This window comes from Ruditapes philippinarum, unplaced genomic scaffold (genome assembly GCF_026571515.1).
Source record: "Ruditapes philippinarum isolate M1 unplaced genomic scaffold, ASM2657151v2 ctg1416_1_1_1_1, whole genome shotgun sequence".
In the NCBI taxonomy this organism is placed as follows: Eukaryota; Metazoa; Mollusca; class Bivalvia; order Venerida; family Veneridae; genus Ruditapes; species Ruditapes philippinarum.
In genome coordinates this window covers 95,494-118,587 of record NW_026859848.1, presented here as the reverse complement: position 1 = coordinate 118,587, position 23,094 = coordinate 95,494, and the positions used below count along the sequence as shown (strand labels likewise).

Genomic DNA, 23,094 nt, shown 5'->3' with positions numbered 1-23,094 from the left:
GTACGGAGACTGTGCGGCGTCTCTTCCGCGCCTATACTGCATATGTACGACGCTTGTACGGAGCTTTATTTTTCTCAAACGCTCTTAAATCGACTTAACGGCACTCTCAAGGCGATTGTACTGCGTTCATCTTATAATGCAGAATGCAGTACAGTAGAATCCGTACTTAAGACCACTCCGGAATTAAGATCAGCCCTTCGGCCAAAATCTATAATTATTGTATGGTTGTTATTTACACATGTACAAATATTCTAAATAAAATATGTTTAAACCAAGATCAGCCCTGTATTAAGATTAATTTTTAAAAGAACGAGATTTTATGTTATTCATGTTAATGGAAGCATGGTCAACAGTCAAGACCACACCACTTATCAATTTTTAAGACCACCAGTTTCAGTTCCAATTCATTGTTTTATTTATCTAACCCCACTATTGAGACTACTGATATTCCAGTTAATACCTATTTAGATCACAAGTTTAATGTTATTCATCTGATTGAATTCTCTAAAGCATGGCACTTGATGAAACAGGGTGTTACAACTGTTACGATTGGAAAATTGTATAAAGGTGAGAAAATAAACTTCAGAGTGGTATAATGTTATTTGCTGCATATTCATTTTGTGAAGAATTAATTTCTTAATTAATAGATTAATTTTGTACATAAAACAAGACCTATGAAGATCAAATTTTTAATATTAAATATCTTTAGACTTAAGTTTTATTATGATTAAATATTTTAACATCAGTTTATAGTAATATTTGAAGGTAATAATATAATTGTTTAAACATGTTTACACATAAAAATTCAAATAGGGTGGTCATGAAATATATATGTCATTATAATTATAGCTATAATTAAGACCATTCGCAATTAAGACAACTGTGACTTTAGTCTAGTCCTTTTGGTGGTCTTCATAGAGGATTTCCACTGTATATATAAAACGTGTTTGCTATATATAAAATGTTACAGTTGCAGCAGGTACATGACTCCTCAGAATGAGTAATCGCTGGTATATGAAGCACGATATAAGCGCAGTGTGAACGCTGCGAGAGCGCCGTGTAAGCGTCGTGAAAGCGTCGTGAAAGCGCAGTGTAAGCGCAAAGAACGCAGTAGAAGCGCAGTGCGAACGCAAACAATCGCCAATTTAAACGCCGTAGGAACGCGTTAAAACGCCGTGGAAGCTCCGTAGTAACGCCATGATCGGCATGAGGACGCTGTGAAGTCTCCATGTTATAAAAAATATCTGATTTTTCTTGCGATCTCGCGGCGCTTTGTTAACTTTAACAACGCCGTGCATACGCAGTAAAAGCGCAGTCTAGTGTGACAGGGCCTTAAGCAAAAGTAAGCAATTTACACATTATCATTGGCAGTTACAAACCAAACAGTCGTCAAAATATGCATAAATAGCCTTTACTGCGTTAGTAACGCAGTAGAAATATAGTTGTAAATACTGAAAAAAAAACAGTCATTAATCGCACATAATATGTTAAATATTACTTGAATCTTGAAACTTATTACTTTTCCTGACATCTTATTACATATTTCTCAAGTTTGATTTTATTGAAATATTTTTACTAATCTGGGGGATGTAGCTTTAAGAACCTTAATCTAAGATGTCATCAGCGGTACAGAATCGGATATGGAAAAATAGCTCTTTGAATGGTGTAGTTTTTCAAGTAATCCCTGGCTTGATTGGCCATTTCTTTTCTTTTTTAGCTGCGTTCTTAAATAAGATACCAGATGTCTTTAAAATTTGCTTATTTCTATATTTTATGTTCACTTAAACAACAAAAAAGCCAATTGTTTTCGTAGAAAAAGAAATCTTGGAATGAGAATTCAACAAAACGCTCCCTTTAATCAGCGCACGATGGCAATTTGTTCAAAACAAAGTTTCATCGACTAAAGACAAACAATTTGATAATTAAACGGACTCCAATGAGGTTTTTTGACATAACAGGACTAGAAATAATTTTTTGTAACGCTTTTCACAAAAAACGGCTAAGAAAAGCACAAAATACAATTTATGTCTGAAATTTTTTTTTTAATTATTCTTTGCATATATTTATGTTTTAAGTGCCCCAGCTGACCAATGTATTGTAAGATATTCAATTTTTTGTGTTTTTTTCCGGCTTTTGGTTCTCAGTGCAGTTCCTTTAATGAGTTTTGTTATGATATAACTTTTCATACAGGTATCATTTTCGCTGTTGTTTCACACTTTATAGTACATTATCATTTAATTTCTCATACGTCTGAAGTGTTTATAGTTTATTTATTATATACTTATGAATAAAATATTGAGAAATATTTATGAAATAAAACGCGTATTTTTATTTTCCGTTTTTTCATTGTAAATATTTATTTTTCACTGCAGTGGAACATATTTTCCGTATTTTCACTGATGATTTGCTGGACTACTTTCTTTTAAATTCAGCCAATGCACAAAATTAAAAGGGAATACTTTCTATTCATAAGGTTAAAAATGAGAAAAGCATATAACCCCCCAGAAAATTAAAGTTTTTTTCTATAAATACAGGAATTATTTTCATTTTGTGGTATGAAAATTATCATATTTCACTCGTGGCTACCGCCGCTCGTGAAATACTTATTTTTATACCACTCAATAAATAAACCCTGTATTATAGAAGAATCTTGATTATCCTCCATGTATTCAATATTTAACATCCAATTGATGGAAAAAAGTAATAATATATAACGATACAGTAAGACAGATCAGTTTGCGCCAGCTATACTTATCAAATGAAGATGACATACTTAAGCGTATCTCCATATCTTGTATACTTAAGACATTATACTCAAATTAATCTCATGTTTGAATGTTTATAATTCTTTGTTTATGTAATTTCAAATACTACGCCCCTTGAAAAAAGTGATAAGTACACTTTCAATTTCTACCCTCGACAGATAACTTAAGATGTGAAAATATTTGATAATCGCATGTACACCGAATGGGCTACGTGAAATGTATCAGGTTAAATTAAAAGCATTAGTGATAATGATACCACTTTTTCCACTAAACATAATTATTTTAATTCATACAGTTCTATGGATTGCATTTATATTATATATTTTAATTAATGTAAACAGCAGCAGCAGCAGCAGCAGCGACAACAACAACAACAACAACAACAACAACAACAACAACAACAAAGATAGTGCGTACTCAACGCAGTCTTCTGAAACAATTTTAGAAAAATGCTGAAAAAGGCTACACTACATGTATGTCCATCAACGTCCCATGATTTAATGATTGAAAAAGGAAGACATTTAAATATTCACAGAAATGAAAGAATATGTTCAAATTGTAATATGAATGTTATAGAAAACGAGTACTAGTACCACTTTCTTTTAGTATGCCAAAAATATACTAACTTAAGAAAAAACTACTTCAATCAATATTTTTACCATTGGCATACTAAGCAAAAAACTTATCTCACTTATGAATTTAGACTCTATTAAAAGTATTTTGAATGTCAGCAAATTTATATACAAAGCTTTCCATATGCAATAATTCTTCTTTATTCCAAAACGAATTTTATTATCATAACCTGATGTTCACTGCTTTGTTTTCTTTTTATCTTTTGTAAGTATTTTAAGTTAATGTAAACACAATGAAATGGATCTCAATATTCTAATTGTTTTACAAAAATGTATTCAATTAACACAATAACTGCTCGTAACAAGAGAAAAATATTCTTTGCAATATGTTTTATTATGGAAATAACACAACAGATAAATGATAATAATGATGAACAATATTGTTAAGGAAAGACTTTAAAAATTAATTATGTTCACTCTGTTAAAAAATAATAATTTAAGATTAATTTGTATAAATCATTTGTATATAATTCTCTGTTAACCATGTACTTGCCCTTATATGTTTGTATTATATATTGAATGGCTATAAATATTGTAACATTTAATGCTGAATAAATATTATGTTATGTTATGTTATGCTATGCTATGCTATGCTATGCTATGCTATGCTATGCTATGCTATGCTATGCTATGCTATGCTATGCTATGCTATGCTATGCTATGCTATGCTATGCTATGTTATGTTATGTTATGCTATGTTTTTACACTTCGAGTAAAATTGCCTTAAAGAATTATCTAACGTCAATATCCATTTATGTTTCTAAACAATATAAAATATCGTAACAATATTATTATATCATCATAAACATTATATCTTAATTAAAGCTTCATTTGATAAAATTTAATCCGGCATTTAAAGAATGTGATAAATTTTACTATACATTTTGTAATTTGAAATCAAAATCAAGACAAAGGGAAGCAATTTTTTTCCGGTAATCTCTAATTAGAAAAATAGATACATGTAGATAAATAAATAAATGAATTGATAAATAAATAAATAAACGATTAAACATTTAACACAAACTGTACTGATTTAGCACCTACATTTACCCACTTTTAGCAAGAAACACATAAGATGCAGAAGTTTTTGAAATGCATCCATTCTGAAGAGCGCTTCATAATATCATGTCTAAGTTTTTTCTTAACATTTGCGGCGATTAGTCCTTTCAACAGAAAACAACAACAAAAATTAACAGCAAAAAAATAATAATAAAAAATAAAACGTAAATGTACTGAATGATTCTGATGTTAAAAGTTTTATAAGTAAGTCTCAAAAATAACATTTTTAACTTTATGCAGATAGAACGCTGTCGGATTGATGTGTCCGAAAGGGGAATAACTCTTTCAGTACTGCCTTTAGCATTTTTCGCTATTATCTGTTTGTATTTGCTTTAATGTTACAAGCCAAGATGCAAACTACTACTGACCTATATATAGTCAGACAAGACGGCCCTATTACTAGTGTTTGTGTACCTTGTATAAAATTTAAACAAATAAAATTGTCAAAAGTTATTACTATTATACCAAAACTTTTAAAGCGCCCTTTTCATTAAGTTATGTTAAAAAAAAGCATTCCGCACGAAGATGCCCTCTGAAAAGCTTGATTCGCAATACATTATAAGAATATTAAATATTTAAAACAGATACAATTAAAGTTTGGATTGACAATTAAGATATTATGAAATTATCAAACCTTAAGTAAGGTCGTAGAAGCGACCTTAGATATATAGAACATAGCCTATATAACAAAATCTATATAAATGAAAGTTTTCAGGGTATGATAGCTATTTAGAATATTTAAATACAATCAACAGCTTCAACGACTCTTTCTTAATATTATCACGTGATGCTTTCTATCACCAGCTCCATTCACTTCTTAAAATTTAGACTCATATTGTTATAATTTTAATAATGTTTTTGTCATTTTTTTTACAAATAAAACTGCAAAAATATTAGAATAACGTAACGTGTTACTTCGAGTAATTTAATTTGAGTACATTAAAAAAAAACATATGATTTAATGTTTAAAACAAATTGAAACAAATCACAGAATGTATTAAAAAACACCGCCCCCTCAAAAATCTTTTATCGACCACAGTGTCAGGGACTGCAGTTGTAATTCTCATACTTCCGTAGATGACAAAAATAAATAAAAAAAAAAAATGAAATGACAGAGGCTCTTATTGGTAAATAGCAATAACATATTTGAATTACTCAGATAAGATTGTGTTCTGTCCGAGTTTAAATCAGATATATCAATTATTAAGTGAGTTATAGTAAATTTCATATGGTAAGAAAGTCATAACTTTTATTTCTTCGTCATATCAAAGGCAAGTGTAACAGAAAAAAAAAATTCAGTTTCCATTTTGATAAATGATACATCATTTTTTTAGAAGAACTACTTATCAATGTTTGGTATATGACTATGCTTATGGATCTACATCCATAAAGTTTTAATTGCAACAAAATGGCCATTTTTCACTCTTTGATAGGCATGTGTGTTATTTCAATTGAGTATATACATAGAAGCTGCTTTACTCTGTTATCTACATATTTGGTCATATCGGAATAACCCCACTAAGACTATATCCTAGGTGTTGAGTAGTCCAAATATGAATCAAATCAGTTTTTGTTATTCATAGTGTAAAATAAATTTACCAACTTTAATTTTTGGGGTTTTAACTGTCCAGGCTTTGTAAGGTAAAGGTCAAAAAAATTCCAAACCCATTATAACCCCCCAACCCCCTTACGGCAAAAAAACCCCCCGTATAGACTTTAAACGTCATTGGGAAATAACCCTATGATAATTGTTTAAAAAACAATTTTAAATTATATTTCATAATGTAATCAGATTTGAATAATTGTAATACATTTTTTTGTGGATATTTATCCCAAACGCAATTTTTCATCAACGAAACAAATTTAATTTTAAAAAAGGCTTTTTTAAAGCTTGGGTTATTTTACTCATCCCTTTCGAAAATTTAGAAATTAAGAACCTAGATATATAAAAAAGTATTTTCAATCATGATGATAATTTGTGTTCCCTTATTTGGTCTATTATAATTCCTGATAGACTTAGTGTCATGTATGACACAAAGCAGGACAGAATCATGTATGTTTGTTGTTGGTGTGAGTTACATAAAAGTTCCGGTACATAGCAGATAATAAATTGTTCAAGAAAAAAAATTATTATTTGTTATATAAATGTCCGTACAAAATCATTTTAAATTTAATCTGCATGTTTTCTCAAGGAGATATGTGAAAAAATATCCAGATGGAACATTTCCATAGCTTTTTTTGTCAATATCTGAAATACTTATGTGCCAATGGCAGACCAATCCACCGAAAAAGACAAATTGTTTCCTTTAAAGAACCAAATGTTTTTTTTTCAAAATAATGATATAAACTTTAACCGTACCTTTTTATCTTTCTCCACTTGCATCTCATTAACCTTATAAACAACATTAAACGTTCCGAACCTGAAATAAATAAATAAATAAATAAATAGATAAATAAATAAATAAATAAATAAATAAATAAATAAATAAATAAATAAATAAATATAAATAGATCGATAAATAAATAAATAAATTTATTAATAGATAGATAAATAAATAAATAAATTTAATTTAATTAATTAAAAAATAAATCAATTAATTAATTAATTCAATGTGTAGGGATTATTACATATACTGGTTACAGGTGATTAAAAGGAAATACATTTAATTTAAAGATATCTATTACAGCCCGACTTTGATGATGAAACCTTGAAGTTTATTAAGCCGCACTTGAGTGTCCGCTTCATAAAACTGACTAGTACTAATACTGTTTGTCGTGACCTAGTTGGGTTCGAATCCATGATCCTTTGGTTGAGTAAGACATCTTAACTATAAGGCTTCTATAAGGCTACCCTTTCCCCGGGTAAGAAAAAAAATTTAAAAAAAGTGTGTACAAAACAACAAAAACAACGTATTGAAAAAAACCCGGGGATTTATTGAATCACAAAACATCAATGTTTTTTTAAATTTTTAACAAAAGACAAAAAGCCTCCTTTATTATGCTTGTTTTAATGAGTTTTTATTCACTTTTAAACAATGATGATAATTAAACAACGTCATAAATATTAATTTGAAAACAGTAAAAATAATAATGAAATGTCTAAAGTCGCGACAAAAAGTGGAACATAAATGATAATTGTTTGATTTGTCATTAAAATTGAAAAGAAAATATCAATACAATTTGTCTTGAAGCAATTGCAGTAGGTGGTATAATTATATATTTATCAATTTAGTTTTAAACAGTCTATTAGACTTTTTGCTAAATCGTTTTAGTATTAAAAGTATTTTTATACTGTATAAATATCAAAGCTGGTCGTACAAACAGATAAGCAAATTTTACTTACATGTAAAAAAATGTGCACTAAAACTCGATGTTTTATTTACAAAACGTAGGTTAACAAGAACAGAGCTTACGAAAAGTAAATAAATATCCCTTGTGACAGATTTTACACCAGCCCGCTCATTTGAAAGCCAAAGATTCCTTCGTTTAACAAATCAGCAACAACATTTCGCTGTCGCCAACATCATTTTTGAGATAAAATGTTTGATAGTGACTTTAATTTTCATAAAGATAACTTTACCCGACTAACACACTAGTTACATAAGATTCTGACATGATGATTAATTAGGAAATTTGACACCTGTGCTTTTATGCTGTGTTTTTTGCTGTCTATTTAAAGAAAAACAGAGACCATAATTTACATAAGTCACTAAATTGCAAAAATAGTTCTTTTATGAAATATTTTTTGTTGTTGTCTTAATATGCGACAGTGCTTTTTAAATTGATGTATATGTAAGAGTTCTGATGAAAGAAACTTATCTAACAATAAATCCGTCGGGCTTCTTATCTTTTTCAAAAATTATGTAAAAACTAAACTGGCAACAATTGTGTAATCGTAAGTTTCAAGTCATACGAATTTGAATACGGCGTTTTACTACATACAAACAATATATCTATTGCGAATCAATAATGTAATAAAAATCCATTGTATTAGATCCAGGGTTTAATCAGTACCTCTTAAACAGTGCATTTTCCTATCTGTATATATACAATATTGCAGATATTGCAATAATTATTACCATCTAATATGATATACCCCCGGTATTAGTTTTAGAAACACATTTTCAAAGAAGAAATAACTATAAAGTTATTGACACTATTATTCTTGAGGTGATCAAATGGTGCACGAAATGTAAAATCAGTTATTAAAAAATAAATTAATAAATTATCAAATAAAATCCAACAAATATGGTGTTACACAATAATCAAATATGCAAATATCTATTATTTTTTAATAAGATAAATCCAAAAAGAATTAACTGATGTTTATTTATAATACATACTCTTTTTGTAGACCCATAACAAAAGATATCCATGCAACACTTTAATTATTACGAGAAGGTAATGAACGCGAGCCGTTGTTGCCGTGAAAACTGCATCCTTCAAAGATAACGGCCTTGTGATTCAGCTAGACAACATCAGTTGACCAAATAACATGGGCGCGATTGTCTCTAAATTAAGACTAGAAGATTAATTGGATGATGGCTAAGTCTTTGTTTGAAATTATGTAGTATCGGCCCATGAAATTTTGTCGGTTTTGTTCACACAGTATAAAAAGAATGTACCTTTGTTTTCTATCGGTATGCATTTTAGAAAGTTGTTTAGGGTATGTTATTGGTTGTACGATGTAAACATAGACGTGATGCATAGATGAATTGTCTTATTGGAATGTAAAGCATAATTTAAAAAAAGAATGTCAAATATAATTATATGTGAGATCTTTGGTGTATTATATTTATCAAAGAAGCAAAAACAAAAAAAAACAAAAAGATAAAAAAAGACAAAACAGTTTAGCGATGAACGAATTCAATCATTTTAATACTTACTTATGTGAACTGGAAAGGGCCACGTGGTAACAACAAAGATAAAGTTTAAGCACTTCATTTGCAAGAAATCTTTGAAGAAACGGGAGTGTATTTAAAGCAAAACAGAGTTTTCTGATAAAACGTCAACAGCTCATAAGAGTAATAGTATAATTCTGCAAATTTACATGGAAAAAAACACAAACAAACAAAAAACAAACAAACTCAAAATACAACAAACAAACAAACAACAACAAAAACAACAAAAACAAAAGCAAAGAAGAGGACAAAATTGACAAGTTAAATGTCGCCGAGAACAGGAAGAGGCTTGGTTTTGTTGACAGTGAAATGTTAGATGCAAACAAACATCCGGCACATGTTTTCTTAAAATTATATTCCATTATAAATGGTATACATGTATCTGTATGGCTTTGAATACGTTCATTACAATCAATCAATTGTTATTGCTCTAGTATCGCAGCCATTAGATAAACTTATATGTTCATAAGTGTATGCACGAGATCATTTCAAAACCACAGGTTTGTTTAATAGACCTATAAATCACTGCTCATCGACAGAAAAAGTAATTTTCAGCAAACATGTAAGTGCATGTGGTACGGGTTCATACTTGGATGGCATTTTTACGCGAATTTAACCCGGTAAGAACTTTTCTGAGTTTAACAGTGTTTGCGTTCGCCGTATAAACTAATATTGAATTAAGTCCTGTTTGATGATGTTACCCCCCGATAATTTTACAGTTTTAGCCCTGAAATGATGTATGTTTATAATTTACGACTTCGTGTCCGAAGTCAAGGAGCGGACACTTCTGCGTAAATAAATCGTAAAATTTCAGTTTTCCATAGATTTCGATACGGTTAAAGGATATATGTTTTGTTTGTATATGCCATTTCCCATATTTTGCAAAAGAAGCACGGAAATTATATAAAAAATACGGCGCCACAGTAAGGGCATTAACACGCGCTCGTGAAAATTTTAATCCTCTCGAGTTCTTCCGCTTGTCTAAAATATATATTTTTGGGGTGTGATTTTTTTTCATTCATATATCCACATTTAAAAAGATTTTAAGAAAAAAAAATTGACCATGCTATTCAAGGCATTAGTAATTTTCATCCAATTATGTGCCGTACCCGAATGAGTGAATGTATAAGTACAGGTATGCGCTGGGTTGTTAGTAAATGGGCAATGTAAAAAATGTAACATTCTTTTTCTTCCGTGTCCATTAAACTGAAGTTTATAATACTTCTTATCATGTGTTTTGATTAATTCAACTTTATTCAAGCCCGTGTTAATATTGGGCATTGGTGTATTTATCAGAAGCCTATACATCTTACGTATCAAATGTATTCCAAATTGACTGAATTAATTAATCAAAATAAAAATATGCTGGGGTTTCAAAAACGTAAAACAAATTAGTCAAACAAAATATGATTTTTGTGAATCAATTAATACAGACAAAATGATGTACATGTTGAAAGATTATATGGCCAAGAATTCTATATAAGGCTTATCATTTATTACATTTGTACATGCTATTCAAGGCTGAGTAATAGAAACTCTGAAATCCTGCTTTAAAGAAAGTGGTTGAAGTTATAAATTGCATTTGTAGGGTCATGATAGTGACTAAATATTTACCATTTCTTCCAACTTTTTATCTTGTTTGGCGATTTTTCGGGAGGATGGTTAGTTTTTTTGGTTGCGTCAATTGTTGCGTTGACTTTTGTTGACAGTGGCTGAACATGGTTCGGGGGAGTGTCTGGCGGACAATTTGTCGTCGGTGTTATCCCATTTAATTTCGTAACTACGGCCGGATCCGCTTTATTACCTTGAGCATCGCTGATGTGGTTATATTTCATGTAGACACCGTTCATGGTGATCTACGCGCTTACACTTCGGTTGAACAATGTATAAACAGCAGATAAAGCGTTTGTTTGATGTCGATGAGAAATTCAGTGAGAACCCATCTACTTATCGGGTACACTCGTCAAGATGGGAGAAGGTGTCACGTGCGTTCCTATGTTGAGGAAAAGAGTAAGTGAACAAATATTAGATCATTATGACATCAAAAGTGCCAAACAATTTACATTACCTAGTTTCATAAAATGATAAACAATTCGAAACGGTTTGTAATATAAATGCTTACTACTCTTTGACATTGTCTGGTTCACTTTATTAACCTAGTTAACCAACCTGACCTAATTAATTCAGTAATTTTCTCAAAGAGATGTAATTTGTTGCAAATTTCTGACGGTTTTGAAATAAAAATGTAACTGCACGTATAATAAAAAGAAAAAGAAAGAAACTGAAAAAGGGCAAATATTTTTGATTTGACTTAACAGATTGTGTCTCCCTACATCAACTTGCAAGGATAAATGGTACTCACACTTCAGAGGGTTTGTTTACAGAGGCATTATGATAAGGATTATTGTCATTAAACATGAATTATATGTAAACATTTTTCTTGCAACCCCGACTCAGACACACCTTTTTTCCAATTCAAAGGGTTAAAAGGTCCTAACGAATTTATGAAAGGTAAAACGTTTTTGTTAGCATTTTAACTATTATCAGATGTAAGCAAAGGTTTGTCTCACTATAGAAAATGTTTCAACAGGAACACTATCAACAAAATTTTTAAAATGTGTTTCGACAGTTTAAATAATAGATTATTTAAAACTTATTTCTTGATTATTCAACCCATATTTGCAAAGCTTTAAGCAATTTAACCCGAGTTGATTTCGAACACTAATACTACGTAATATGTCTGAAATATAAGGGGGAGTCAATCTATGTTGATATTTAAAATACTGATAAAGCACTATGATACCTTTTTGTCAAAAGTTAACCAAACTGAATTTTATTTTAGAAATAGTTGTTAAGGATGGCATTTCAACTGACGTATATAATAATCATAATATTTGCTGAGCATTTTTGCAATTTATTTACATCACTTTTACAAATTCAAGTTTGTTAGTGTACTCCATGTAATACAACAATAATCAAAACAATGTAAAATATAGGCGTTGTAAAACATTCCTTTCATTTCAGAAGATAAAAAAAGACGGTATACGTTTTAATAGAGCAATTTGTTTTTGTAAATTATTACAGACGTGCTTTACTTGTATATTCCACTAAATGAATACGTAATAATGTCCGTTATTTCGTTTGATTTAAAATTTTACCATTTCATGTTTAAATGTTGAATTCTGCTAAAGCCGGTGCTAGGGGGCGTGGGCGGTAGATTGCACTTTACAGTAACGTTCATAAACCGGGTCAATCAAACCGAGCCTGCAACATTTTCAATTTTGCCGTTTTGGACTTTCTTTAGGGATTCTTATTTTCTCTATATTTTAGGCATATAATTTCTATATCTATATGTAATGAAAATTTGGATTTTAATTTCTTTTCTGACCCAATTACCATACGAGTAGTCTTTGCGGATTCATTGCCGAATCATTTTGTTTAGGTCATTTATTCAAATTATCAGCGTGTCATTGTAGAGTTCTCTGAATCACTTTAATGTTTTATCTGGTGAATGCGTAGTAAGATCGTCAGAATATATGTGTATGTTATAGTGTTTTGTATTAAATATCAAGTCATTATCGTAGAAAATGAAAGGTAAATGGCCCAGTATAGATCCCTTAGGGACACCGGATTTAACAGTTCCACTATTTAAATGTTTCCTTTTTGAAAAAAAAAAATATTGGTGCGTTTTTAACATACGTAACAATATGTTGTGTATCCCCCCGGTCAAGATTTTTTTCATTGGTCATTTTTAGTGATTATAAATTTTTTCTCTTGGAATTAGCAAAAATATACAAAGAAAATGTATAGCTGCGTTTAGAAATAAAACAGAAATGAACATCAATGATATTGTAGTGTAAGTGAGAAACTCTGGCCAAGCCAATCTCAAACTGTTAAAGCAAAATTCGAGATCGTAAAAAGTATGTTATATTATTTTTTTTTAACTTGTATATATATATATATATATATATATATATATATATATCCAAAATGTAAAGTTTAAACAATACGGATAAAAATAGCGGGAAAAAAGAATGAAGTGATGCCTTTTCCAGTTTACATTGCAATTGTTTATTAACAAAACTATAATAAATAATTGAAGAGAAATATCAACCGGTTTCACCCGTTAAAGGGATCTTCAAGATAATGACGTTAATAACGTCGCTTGGTAACGACGTCAAAACAGTGTAAAGGGACGTTACTCTTATAACGTTTTAAAGGGACATAATAATAAGCTATAATATTATTGTTATATAAATATCAAAGTTATTTTGAATTCAATTCTGGTTTAAGAACGTTTATTAAAACAGTTTCTTTCATTCTTCTTTTGAATGTGTCTGGTTCTCGCATTTTATAGATTGGCATTATATTAAACTTTGGAGTGATGTCTTTTGCGCAAATGGCAATGTGTCGACTGACTGGTAATAATGCATTGTCTGGATTTCGTATATGTTGGTTGTGTAATGTTACTCGATTTCTTAAATTTGAAGTTTCTCCAATATAATCTTTGGAACAACCATTACATTTCAATGCATAAATTACATTTCTAATGTCGCATGATCCTGAGAATTTTACTTTAAATTCGCGGCCATTCTTGAAATGGTATGTATTTCCTTCTATCATGTGTTTGCACAGGCCGCATTTTAAACTGCTGCATCTTTTTATTTTTATATATCTTATAATTTTATTAAAGTTTATTAATTAGATTTCCTTCATATATGAGCATTGGTTTTAGTTGTTGGAAAAGATGTGTCATTATTGATCCTGTGAAAATACGACTCTTTTTTTATTCGCATGCTTTATTGAAGATGAAAAACAAAATATCAAGGCAATGATCACTTGGTACTTAAGGTCAGTTTAGGTCAGTTTATAAATTCTATAAACTCAAAATGAAAACAAAAACAAAGATAATTTCTAAAAAAAAAAAACGTATTTCATATGCATAAGTAAGTCCTCTAAACATGCAATGGTGATTGAAATTCAGACAAAAAATGCAAAAAAGACGTTAAGAACTAGAAAAATAATATTTAAAAAAAAACGGATTGTGAAATTTTCTAATATTTGAAAAATAAATATCTAATTCAATCTAGAAAAAAATAAAAGAAATGAAAATCCGGAAACAAAGTGATCCCTCGGAAGCATTAATACAACAAAATTACAAGATAATTGCATACTCGATTTGTTCCTATTAGTGATTATAACGATTCATAAAAATACTTTTAACTCATGCAAAATGTCTTGTATTGAAATATACTTTAGTTAAGGTAGGTACGAAGACTGTCCAAATAAGTCGTGGGCAACAGCTATTAAGTTAAAGAAAACAAATGGGGTAAAACTTTCATTGATATTGCACATGCCATTATTGAGTGCACATGCAACAAATCAGCAAGATATCATTTTTATAAATTATAGAACTTCCTAGTAACGCAGTGCGGTCCAAGCGTCATATTCATACTTTATGTGATGTAATGTCACTGTTTCGCATTTTTGAAGTATTTATCTCGTGAAAAGTACAATTCTGACGGTGAGCTACAAACTCAAATGAAGCATAAATAATTTTTCCTCTGAAATTCTTTTTACAGTTTAATATTTCTATTCATGATTGCTCGACAAGGGCGCCAGTTTCACTTCATTTTCGTCACCTGTTATACATTTCTTATAAAAACTGTTAAGCAATGATCCGAGAATATTCTAGTACCTTTCCCAAAAACTTCTTTGATGTCGTTCGCTAGCCCGTTGCCGTATCCATCAAACGTCGCGATCTTAAAGTGTTTTGTTATGAACACTGAACGTTACAATATGATCATTGAAAACAAACAAAAGTTATGCGATTTCGACAAAGTTCAGTATTATCAGACAAACGTTCAACGTCATAGCATTTAGTAGACCTTTTAACGTCATCGGCCATTTACGGTGTTTAAAAGAGAATAGGTTTGTAAAATGTCGAAATTTTGGGTGGTCCGCATACGCACAACTCGAGTCTGTATTTATACTTTAATGTTTCGTTTTCTCTTTTAGTGGCAAAAATAATATATGAGCCGTGTCATAATAAAACCAACATAGTGGGTTTGCGACCAGCATGGATCCAGACCAGCCTGCGCATCCGCGCAGTCTGATCAGGATCCATGCTGTTCGCTTACAAACTCTATAACAAGTAGAGAAACTGATAGCGAACAGCATGGATCCTGATCAGACATCGCAGATACGCAGGCTGGTCTGGATCCATGCTGGTCGGAAACCCATTATGTTGGTTTTGTCGTGACACGGCTCATATGTGTTATTAAGATGAACAAGCACTGCCCCTAAAACAATTTACATGTATATCAATCAGATACCAAGTAAAATATACAAACGTACTGTATAATAAATATTAAAGTGACATTATGCTCATTTATGCATTGTTTAGATGAGATAAATTGAACACATTTTTCAAAAGATTGACTATTATAATGGTGATTGACCAACAGTTGATATTGGAATATGTTTAGGTTAAAATATTAATCTACCGAAAATATAAAAAGGTTCCCCACTCTTATAAGCTTCTCATTGATAAACATGTACATTGTTGTAGGGACAGTGTTTGTATAATCTTTATTTCACATATATTATTTATGCCACAAAAAGAGAAAAACGGACCCCCAAAGAACGCTAAAATCGAAAAAAAAATGTAACTGTTACAGGCTCGGTTTGATTGAGCCTGTTCATGGACGATATTGGAAAGTGCAAGTTACCGCCCATGCTCCCTAGCACCGGCTTAAGAAGAATTCAACATTTAAACATGAAAATGGTGTGGTTTTGGATTTTGAAACATCCGTCGATGTGTTTACAGCGGTTATCATGGAACCTTCAATGTGACATGTTAGTGCTATTCCACAAAAAGCGGATTAGGGTCCCCAAATAAAAGAAAGCGTGTGCCCTAAACGAGAAGATGATGGGCGGAACTGAAAAAAAAAAGATTTTTGAGAGGGGACCAGGCCCCGTGTTCACTAAGAAAAGATCGGGATCAGGATCAAGTGATCCTGATTTTATTTTCATTGTTTTATGTTACTAAAATGAATCTTGTTTTGAAGAATTAAATGGTAAAATGTAAAAAATTGCTGATTTGCAAATAAACCAAACTATTTTTGCAACAAATAAAAAAATAAATACAAAAATATTCGGAACAAAATAAGGATCAATTTTAGGATCAGGGTCAATATTTGGATCAACAGTAAAATGCCCATATGTTGCTTAATTAACAATAAATTAATTATAAAATTTCATAAACTTACTATTGCAAGTACATTTTTATCAAATTAATATTAGAATGATATGTAAACCACGAGGATAAACAATGAAAACTATTAGATTTTAAATTTGATCCTGATCTTGATCCTGATCCTTAAATCTTTGTGAACACCAGAGGAAATGAAGCCTTCATATCAAAAGACAAATTTAAAAAGCAGGCACCATATCTAAAGGTTGATATACAGTAGGAATATTGGAACCAGCAAAGTTGAAAAGGTCAAATATTAAAAAAAACGTACGCTTGACAATGCCTGATGATGTAATGAACAAACTAAAATAGTAGAAACTTCCTATATTTTCAATCAATGTTTGACGTCACTGGGTCCATGAGACGCGCAAGGGCAATATTTCAAACAAGTTTTATTAACGCTTATTTTATGTTGCGGGCTTGATATTTTTTTTATATTTTCCACATCAGCAAATTACTATAGCTCCAGTTTAAAATCGTATAAGTATGTTAAGATACACATGAACATTAAAATAAAATGTAAACAAAGTAATAAAATTATCATAATGTCTTAAGTATCATGTGGTGATAACACAAGTTCATGGTAGCATTGGAATTGAATGATATTTGCAAACGATTATTCCAGAAATCTATTTTTTGATTTGAAAGTTATAAATTAAAAAGAAAATATAATTAATATATAGATTGTGCGTCCAATGACATTTTGTATGTATTTGTATGAAAAAATAATAGAACGTTGATTGTTAAAAAGTAAAACACACACATTTTATAAATTCTTAATATTAAAGGGATTCATTATTTTATCTTTCGATATATTAGAATCCACACACATATAAATCATCCAGAAATAATCATTTCTTTACATTAATCAATTGATTGCCTTTGAACGGTATTACAAAATAAAAATTAAAGAATGAAACGTATACTCATATTTTTATATATCTCATTAAACAATACATTAAATACTACTTTATTAAGTAAAAGTAGCTTATAAAATAATAGTTGTCCTTGTCCCAAAAGAAAGCCCAACACAACACTACTGAAAATGTTGCAGGCTCGGTTTGATTACGCCTGTTCATGGGAAGGTACTTTATAGTGCAAGTTACCGTCCACGCCCTCTAGCACCGTCTTTAGCAAAGTTCAACATTTAAACATGAAAATGGTGATATTTGAATTTAGAAACACCCGCAGATGTGTTCATACGGCTAGTTTGTGTATGCAAGCTTGATAATGTAAATTCATTCCCATAATAGTATCTTAAGTTTAAAAAAGAACAAAGTAATCTGCCAACAGCAAAGGTTGTCTGCTCAAACAAAACAATAAGTTTATTATCACAATGGCTTAACATTATCACCCTATCATTCATTGTGAGTTTATATAATTCAATGTGTATGGTTTATTGCGAGCACAATTTCCGGTGACTATATGATTTATTTTAAACTAATTTAATTTCACTTGCACCATGTCTTGATGTAGGCACGTTTATATCCACTGTGATTTTGCTTCAGGAAATAACTGATTGCTCTTTCTTTTTCATAACAGATAAAAAAAAATAAACGATAATTTTATGATGCTTATCTCTTATATTTTTATGTATCTCATGACGCTACAGAGAAACAAAATGTACATAAACTACTTCTTTTAATTAGATAAATGATTTCAATATACAAAGGAATAATGTGGTTCATCATAAAAACCAGATACAAGATCTATGTCTTGATACATAGCCATGCAAAACAGCTTTATACTCGTATGTGAAGGTTAGCAAAAAAATAGTTTAAACAAATTCTCTGAAATCTTGAAACAAAACTATTTGAGGAAACACCATTCTTAAAATTGACAAAAATTAAAACATTTTATAAATGATTTGCTCCACTTAAACATTGCTTGAATTACCTTTTATTTTTAAGTTTATGTTACTATTTTTATCTTTCTTCATGATACACCGTCACGTGTATATTTTTTCTAATCTATTTTAACTGATATGAAAAAATAGTAAGATCAATACAAAAACCATAAGGCTTTTTATGATAAAAAGAGACAATCTTACCCTTTATTTTCTTTGATTCTGGCTTTTCCCAGATTTGCGGCTCTTCTGATGAGACCTAAATACACTTTTCTTGTTTATTCCTTTTGAAAAACGGACACCCTAAATATTGTAATTTACATCCTATAAAAAGTGAGAACCCAAGTAAGCATTAAGAATGATAAATGCAATAACATGACACTCGAAACGATGTAGTTTAGAAATACATTGTCGTCACAATCCGGTTAATCTTTTGCCTTCACACTTTTTTCCTCTATTTGTTATCGCCGTTCATTTCTTTTTAACAATTTAGTCTGATTGTGGCAGTAACACGCGAAATGCCTAGGAAGCAATTAGTTGTAGCGACAATATCTTGGACTTCTTTAAGAGAAAGTCATATCCAAGATATTTACATGCAAATTGAGTAGTCAATTAAGGAGCATTAATGGTTCACACTTAGTTCAGTTATTAAATGATAAAGTGGGGTATATAGGTCACACCCGCATATTTTATCTTTTATGTTTGAATGTTTGCATGTCATGTAATGAGTCATATCTTAATGCTTGAATTAATTATAAACATTTATTAAAAGTTAAATGGTCTTAGTATAAATGGTTGACGACCGCCGGCAAACATCGCGGTGCAGCTTTGTATAAAGAACATACGAACGCCTACATTGTCCATTGATGATCGACATTGCATTTGTGCATAGTGATAAGCAAAGTTGTTAAAATCTATCGACGGCTTTGATGAATTTAAACGAGTAACACAGAATCACTAAAGCAAACAAAAAACGGCAAATTTAAAATTAAAAATACATGTATACTAGACTCGGTTGATTCAAGCTGCTCATGGACGGTAGTGGTAAATGCAACCAACCGTCCACGCCCTCTAGCACCGGCTCGAAGTATATCAAGTATAATCGCTATTGTATACATTTTAATCAATTCATATCGATTTGGTCTGCTAAAAATATATTGATTTAATGTAATATAATACTAATCGATTGCCTATGGGCACTGTATCTAAAATATGAGCTTTGAATCTAATAATACCCAGTTTATTATCTATATACTTATAGCCGCTTATATGTTAGAAACACCTTAAAGATCCTGTATGTTTTGTGATTGATATTGTTACTGTGTGTATACCACATTTGCAAAAAATTATATATGTATATAATTATGCAAATAAAACAATTTTCAAACATCGAAGAATATGTAAAATGTGTACTGCAAATATTTGTGTACATTATATTTAATCAATAAATTACATGCATTCATTTCTTATTGGAAAATTTGACTTACAACTTATAAAAAATAAATTTCTAATTACTTCCCCTTATTTACATGAAATATTAAATTGGGTAAAATCTTTATAAATAATGCTTATTGGAACTTACAATATTAACAAATCTTAATTTGAGCATCATATTTATGAAATAAAACCATGAAAAAATTGTATTACAGGATCTTTAATTTATTGCAAACGTAACCTAAGAATAAATCTATTTTTGCCACTCAGGTAAACGATTTATTGATATCAATATTTATTTCTATATTATAAAAAGTATGCACATGTGTACTTTATTATTTACAACGTATCACATAAATTGAAATAAATTTATATCAATTATACTTACAATACATATGCTTGAGAAAATGCAATCTTCAACTTTAGAGAAAATTCCGATATTAATTTTTAAAACATTGCACGGATTAACTTACAACTCTCATTGTATTTTACACGACAAAATAGTTACAAAATACGATATAATTTGACGTGGTATAATATATCAACTAGTCGGAAATGCATTTATATCTTATTTATTTAAGGATGCAAACTATCTAAAGATTTTCGTAACCATAACTTAACGTCACATTTGAGCTCTAAATTTGTTTAGGGAGAGTAACTTTTAGATAGCGGCTGGTGATAGAACGGTACGTAAGCTAACATGTAGTAGATATGATTATATTATATGATATAATTCGAACAGATTACTTTTCTTTGTATATATTTATAGTAATAACTTTCATAGAATATATGCCAAGCAAAGCGGGTAGTTGAAAATGTTTACTTTCTAAATTATTTGTGACATCTTTGAAGATGAGTGAAGATGAGTGAAAGAACTTTTAATTTCAGAGATTCGGTATTCTTTTGTAAATCGAATAGTTTTTGAAGTTTTTGACAGTTTTTTCTATACACCAGTGCGAATTGTGCTCTCGTTTAATTTCAAACTATTTGGAACAGCACATTGGCAAAATTCATAAATATTTGAATGCATTCAGGGACGCAAATCGTTTGTTATATCAACAAACAAGAGCCTGGAATTTAGTCTGCGTAAATACGACCCAGAAAATTTGTTTTGTTTGATTTAGTCTTATTGAATAATGAAAATGCATAAAATCAAAGAAAGGGTACTGGTAAACACTTTCAAATATTTCAAGTATGTTCCATGATGACTGCCGTATGAACACATCTCCGGATGTTTCTAAAATCAAAATTTCACTATAACGATGATTAAATGTTGAATTCTCCTTTAGCCGGTGTTAGGGGGCGTGAGCGGTTACTTGCACTTCCAAGTAACGTCCATGAACAGGTTCAGTCAAACCGAGTCTGCAACATTTTCATTTTTGTCGTGTTGGGTTTTCTTTAGGGATTCTGTTTCTCTCTATAATGATTTTGATTATGTGAATGAAGAATGGTTTGTTTTTTAAACTTCATTGATACAAACTCATAATAGTGTTCTAAATTCAGATAAATCATTTCACACTCAGCATGTGACAATCGACTACCCCACGATGATCGTGCATGAATCAAAACATATGCAATTTGTGAACCTGCAATCGTTCTATCCAACTTTATTTGGGGCTACGATGACTGGCAAATCAACGTAAGATACCCGCTGCAAAGAAACTTGCAATTAAACTTGCAAGTCAATTATACGAGATGACAATGAAAATTAGCCCGATCTTTGTTTGCCTAGTGTTTTCCGTTCAAACAAACGAAATGAAAACAAGCATGAATACAAAGAACAAATGTCTTTGGATGCAGAGCAATGTTAAACACAACACCGCCCGGAAATTAAAGAGTATACCAAATAATTATTGTAAGTTTCCTTTGCTGTATTTATGTAACCTTCAACAAAACTAGTGAAAACTGGAATCCTGTTTCTTATTGTAATTTTTTCAAGTGATAACACACAGAAACAAATGTTTTGCCGAAACTACATTACATTTCCACTTAAAAACAGAACGACATTTGTTGTCAAGGAAAGAATGCAGTAAAGACTTCAATGAAACAATTTCTTGGTGTATAAATTAATTCAGGATTGTTTGTGGTTTAAAACATAAGATTTTGAACTTTCGTAAGAGAATTATTGACTTCAACTACTTAATGTTGTCTTTTAATTATTGCCAGAATGCCTACGTAGTATTTTCTTTAATTTATGTAACGATATTATTTATTTGAAGTGTATGTACGGCAGTAGCAAATTGAAATAGTCCTGGCTTGCCATCTGTTGTTTAATAAAAAAAGTACTGAAGAAAGTCAAGGCATCTTTGTACTTTATATTAAATGCACACTTGGAATGAATTAAGTTAATAATAATTTATGATCGTGTTGGTCGGTCTCTTCGTAGTAGTTTATTTATCTCAATATTTTTCACATTTAAAACACAATCGTCATATTGTGCCCTTTGGGGGGTTTTATGTTGGGACGCCGGGGGTTTTATGGCGGTATATATTTTCTCTTGCTATTTAATAGTTAGACGTTATTGAAGACAGCTTATTTCAAATATTTTTTTTCATATTTAGGTCTTCTCATTGGAATTAAAGTAAAGGAAAGACTGAATGTGATAATGACATTTAACTAACATTTAAAAAACTTCATACTTAAAATCATAGAAAGAAATCAATTTCGTTTTTGATTTAATTAACTAAATAAATACTTATTATATATTTCATTACAAATATTTATTACCCAAGACTTGTATGTAAGGTTCATAGTTTGATTTAAAGAAAGGCAAGGAAATCATAATTGTAGTCGGAATAGCGTGTCTATGTAGTCCATTTTATCGAAATTAATTGTGGTTTTATGTCCAATAAATGTTTATGTATATTTTGTTTCGTTGGGTGTAATGTCGCACTAACATGTTGGAGGTCATATGGCAACTTTCCATCATTACTGGTGAAAGAATAAGGAATAAAACTAGAATATAACAAAGTTATGATGATGCATTTTCACTGCACAGTTCGGGTAATCAGCAAAAGAAAAACAACATCAACATCAACAACAACAAGATTTTTTCGTGCGATTTCTCTATATATTATATCTCGCTTTCTCGCTCATGTCTTTCTTTCTTTCATATATATATAAAAACAAAACAAAAAACACAGTCAATGAGTAAACTTATTTAGTTATTTGCCAACCGGTTTCTCTTATGATCATCAGGGCA

General features: G+C 30.3%; 1 protein-coding gene across 1 annotated transcript in view; it reads right to left on the bottom strand.

The window, feature by feature from the left end:
- The window catches only part of LOC132758106 (chitin synthase chs-2-like), a 40,418-nt gene extending 31,514 nt beyond the window's left edge, over positions 1–8,904 (bottom strand). Inside the window, exons 1-2 of the mRNA XM_060749614.1 lie at positions 8,800–8,904; positions 6,816–6,876 (exon numbers count right to left, since the gene is read on the bottom strand). Of these exons, the coding sequence (XP_060605597.1) occupies positions 6,816–6,876; positions 8,800–8,816 (78 nt within the window). The 5' untranslated portion in view covers positions 8,817–8,904. The remainder of the gene's footprint in view (positions 1–6,815; positions 6,877–8,799) is intronic.
- Between the last annotated feature and the right edge of the window lie 14,190 nt (positions 8,905–23,094).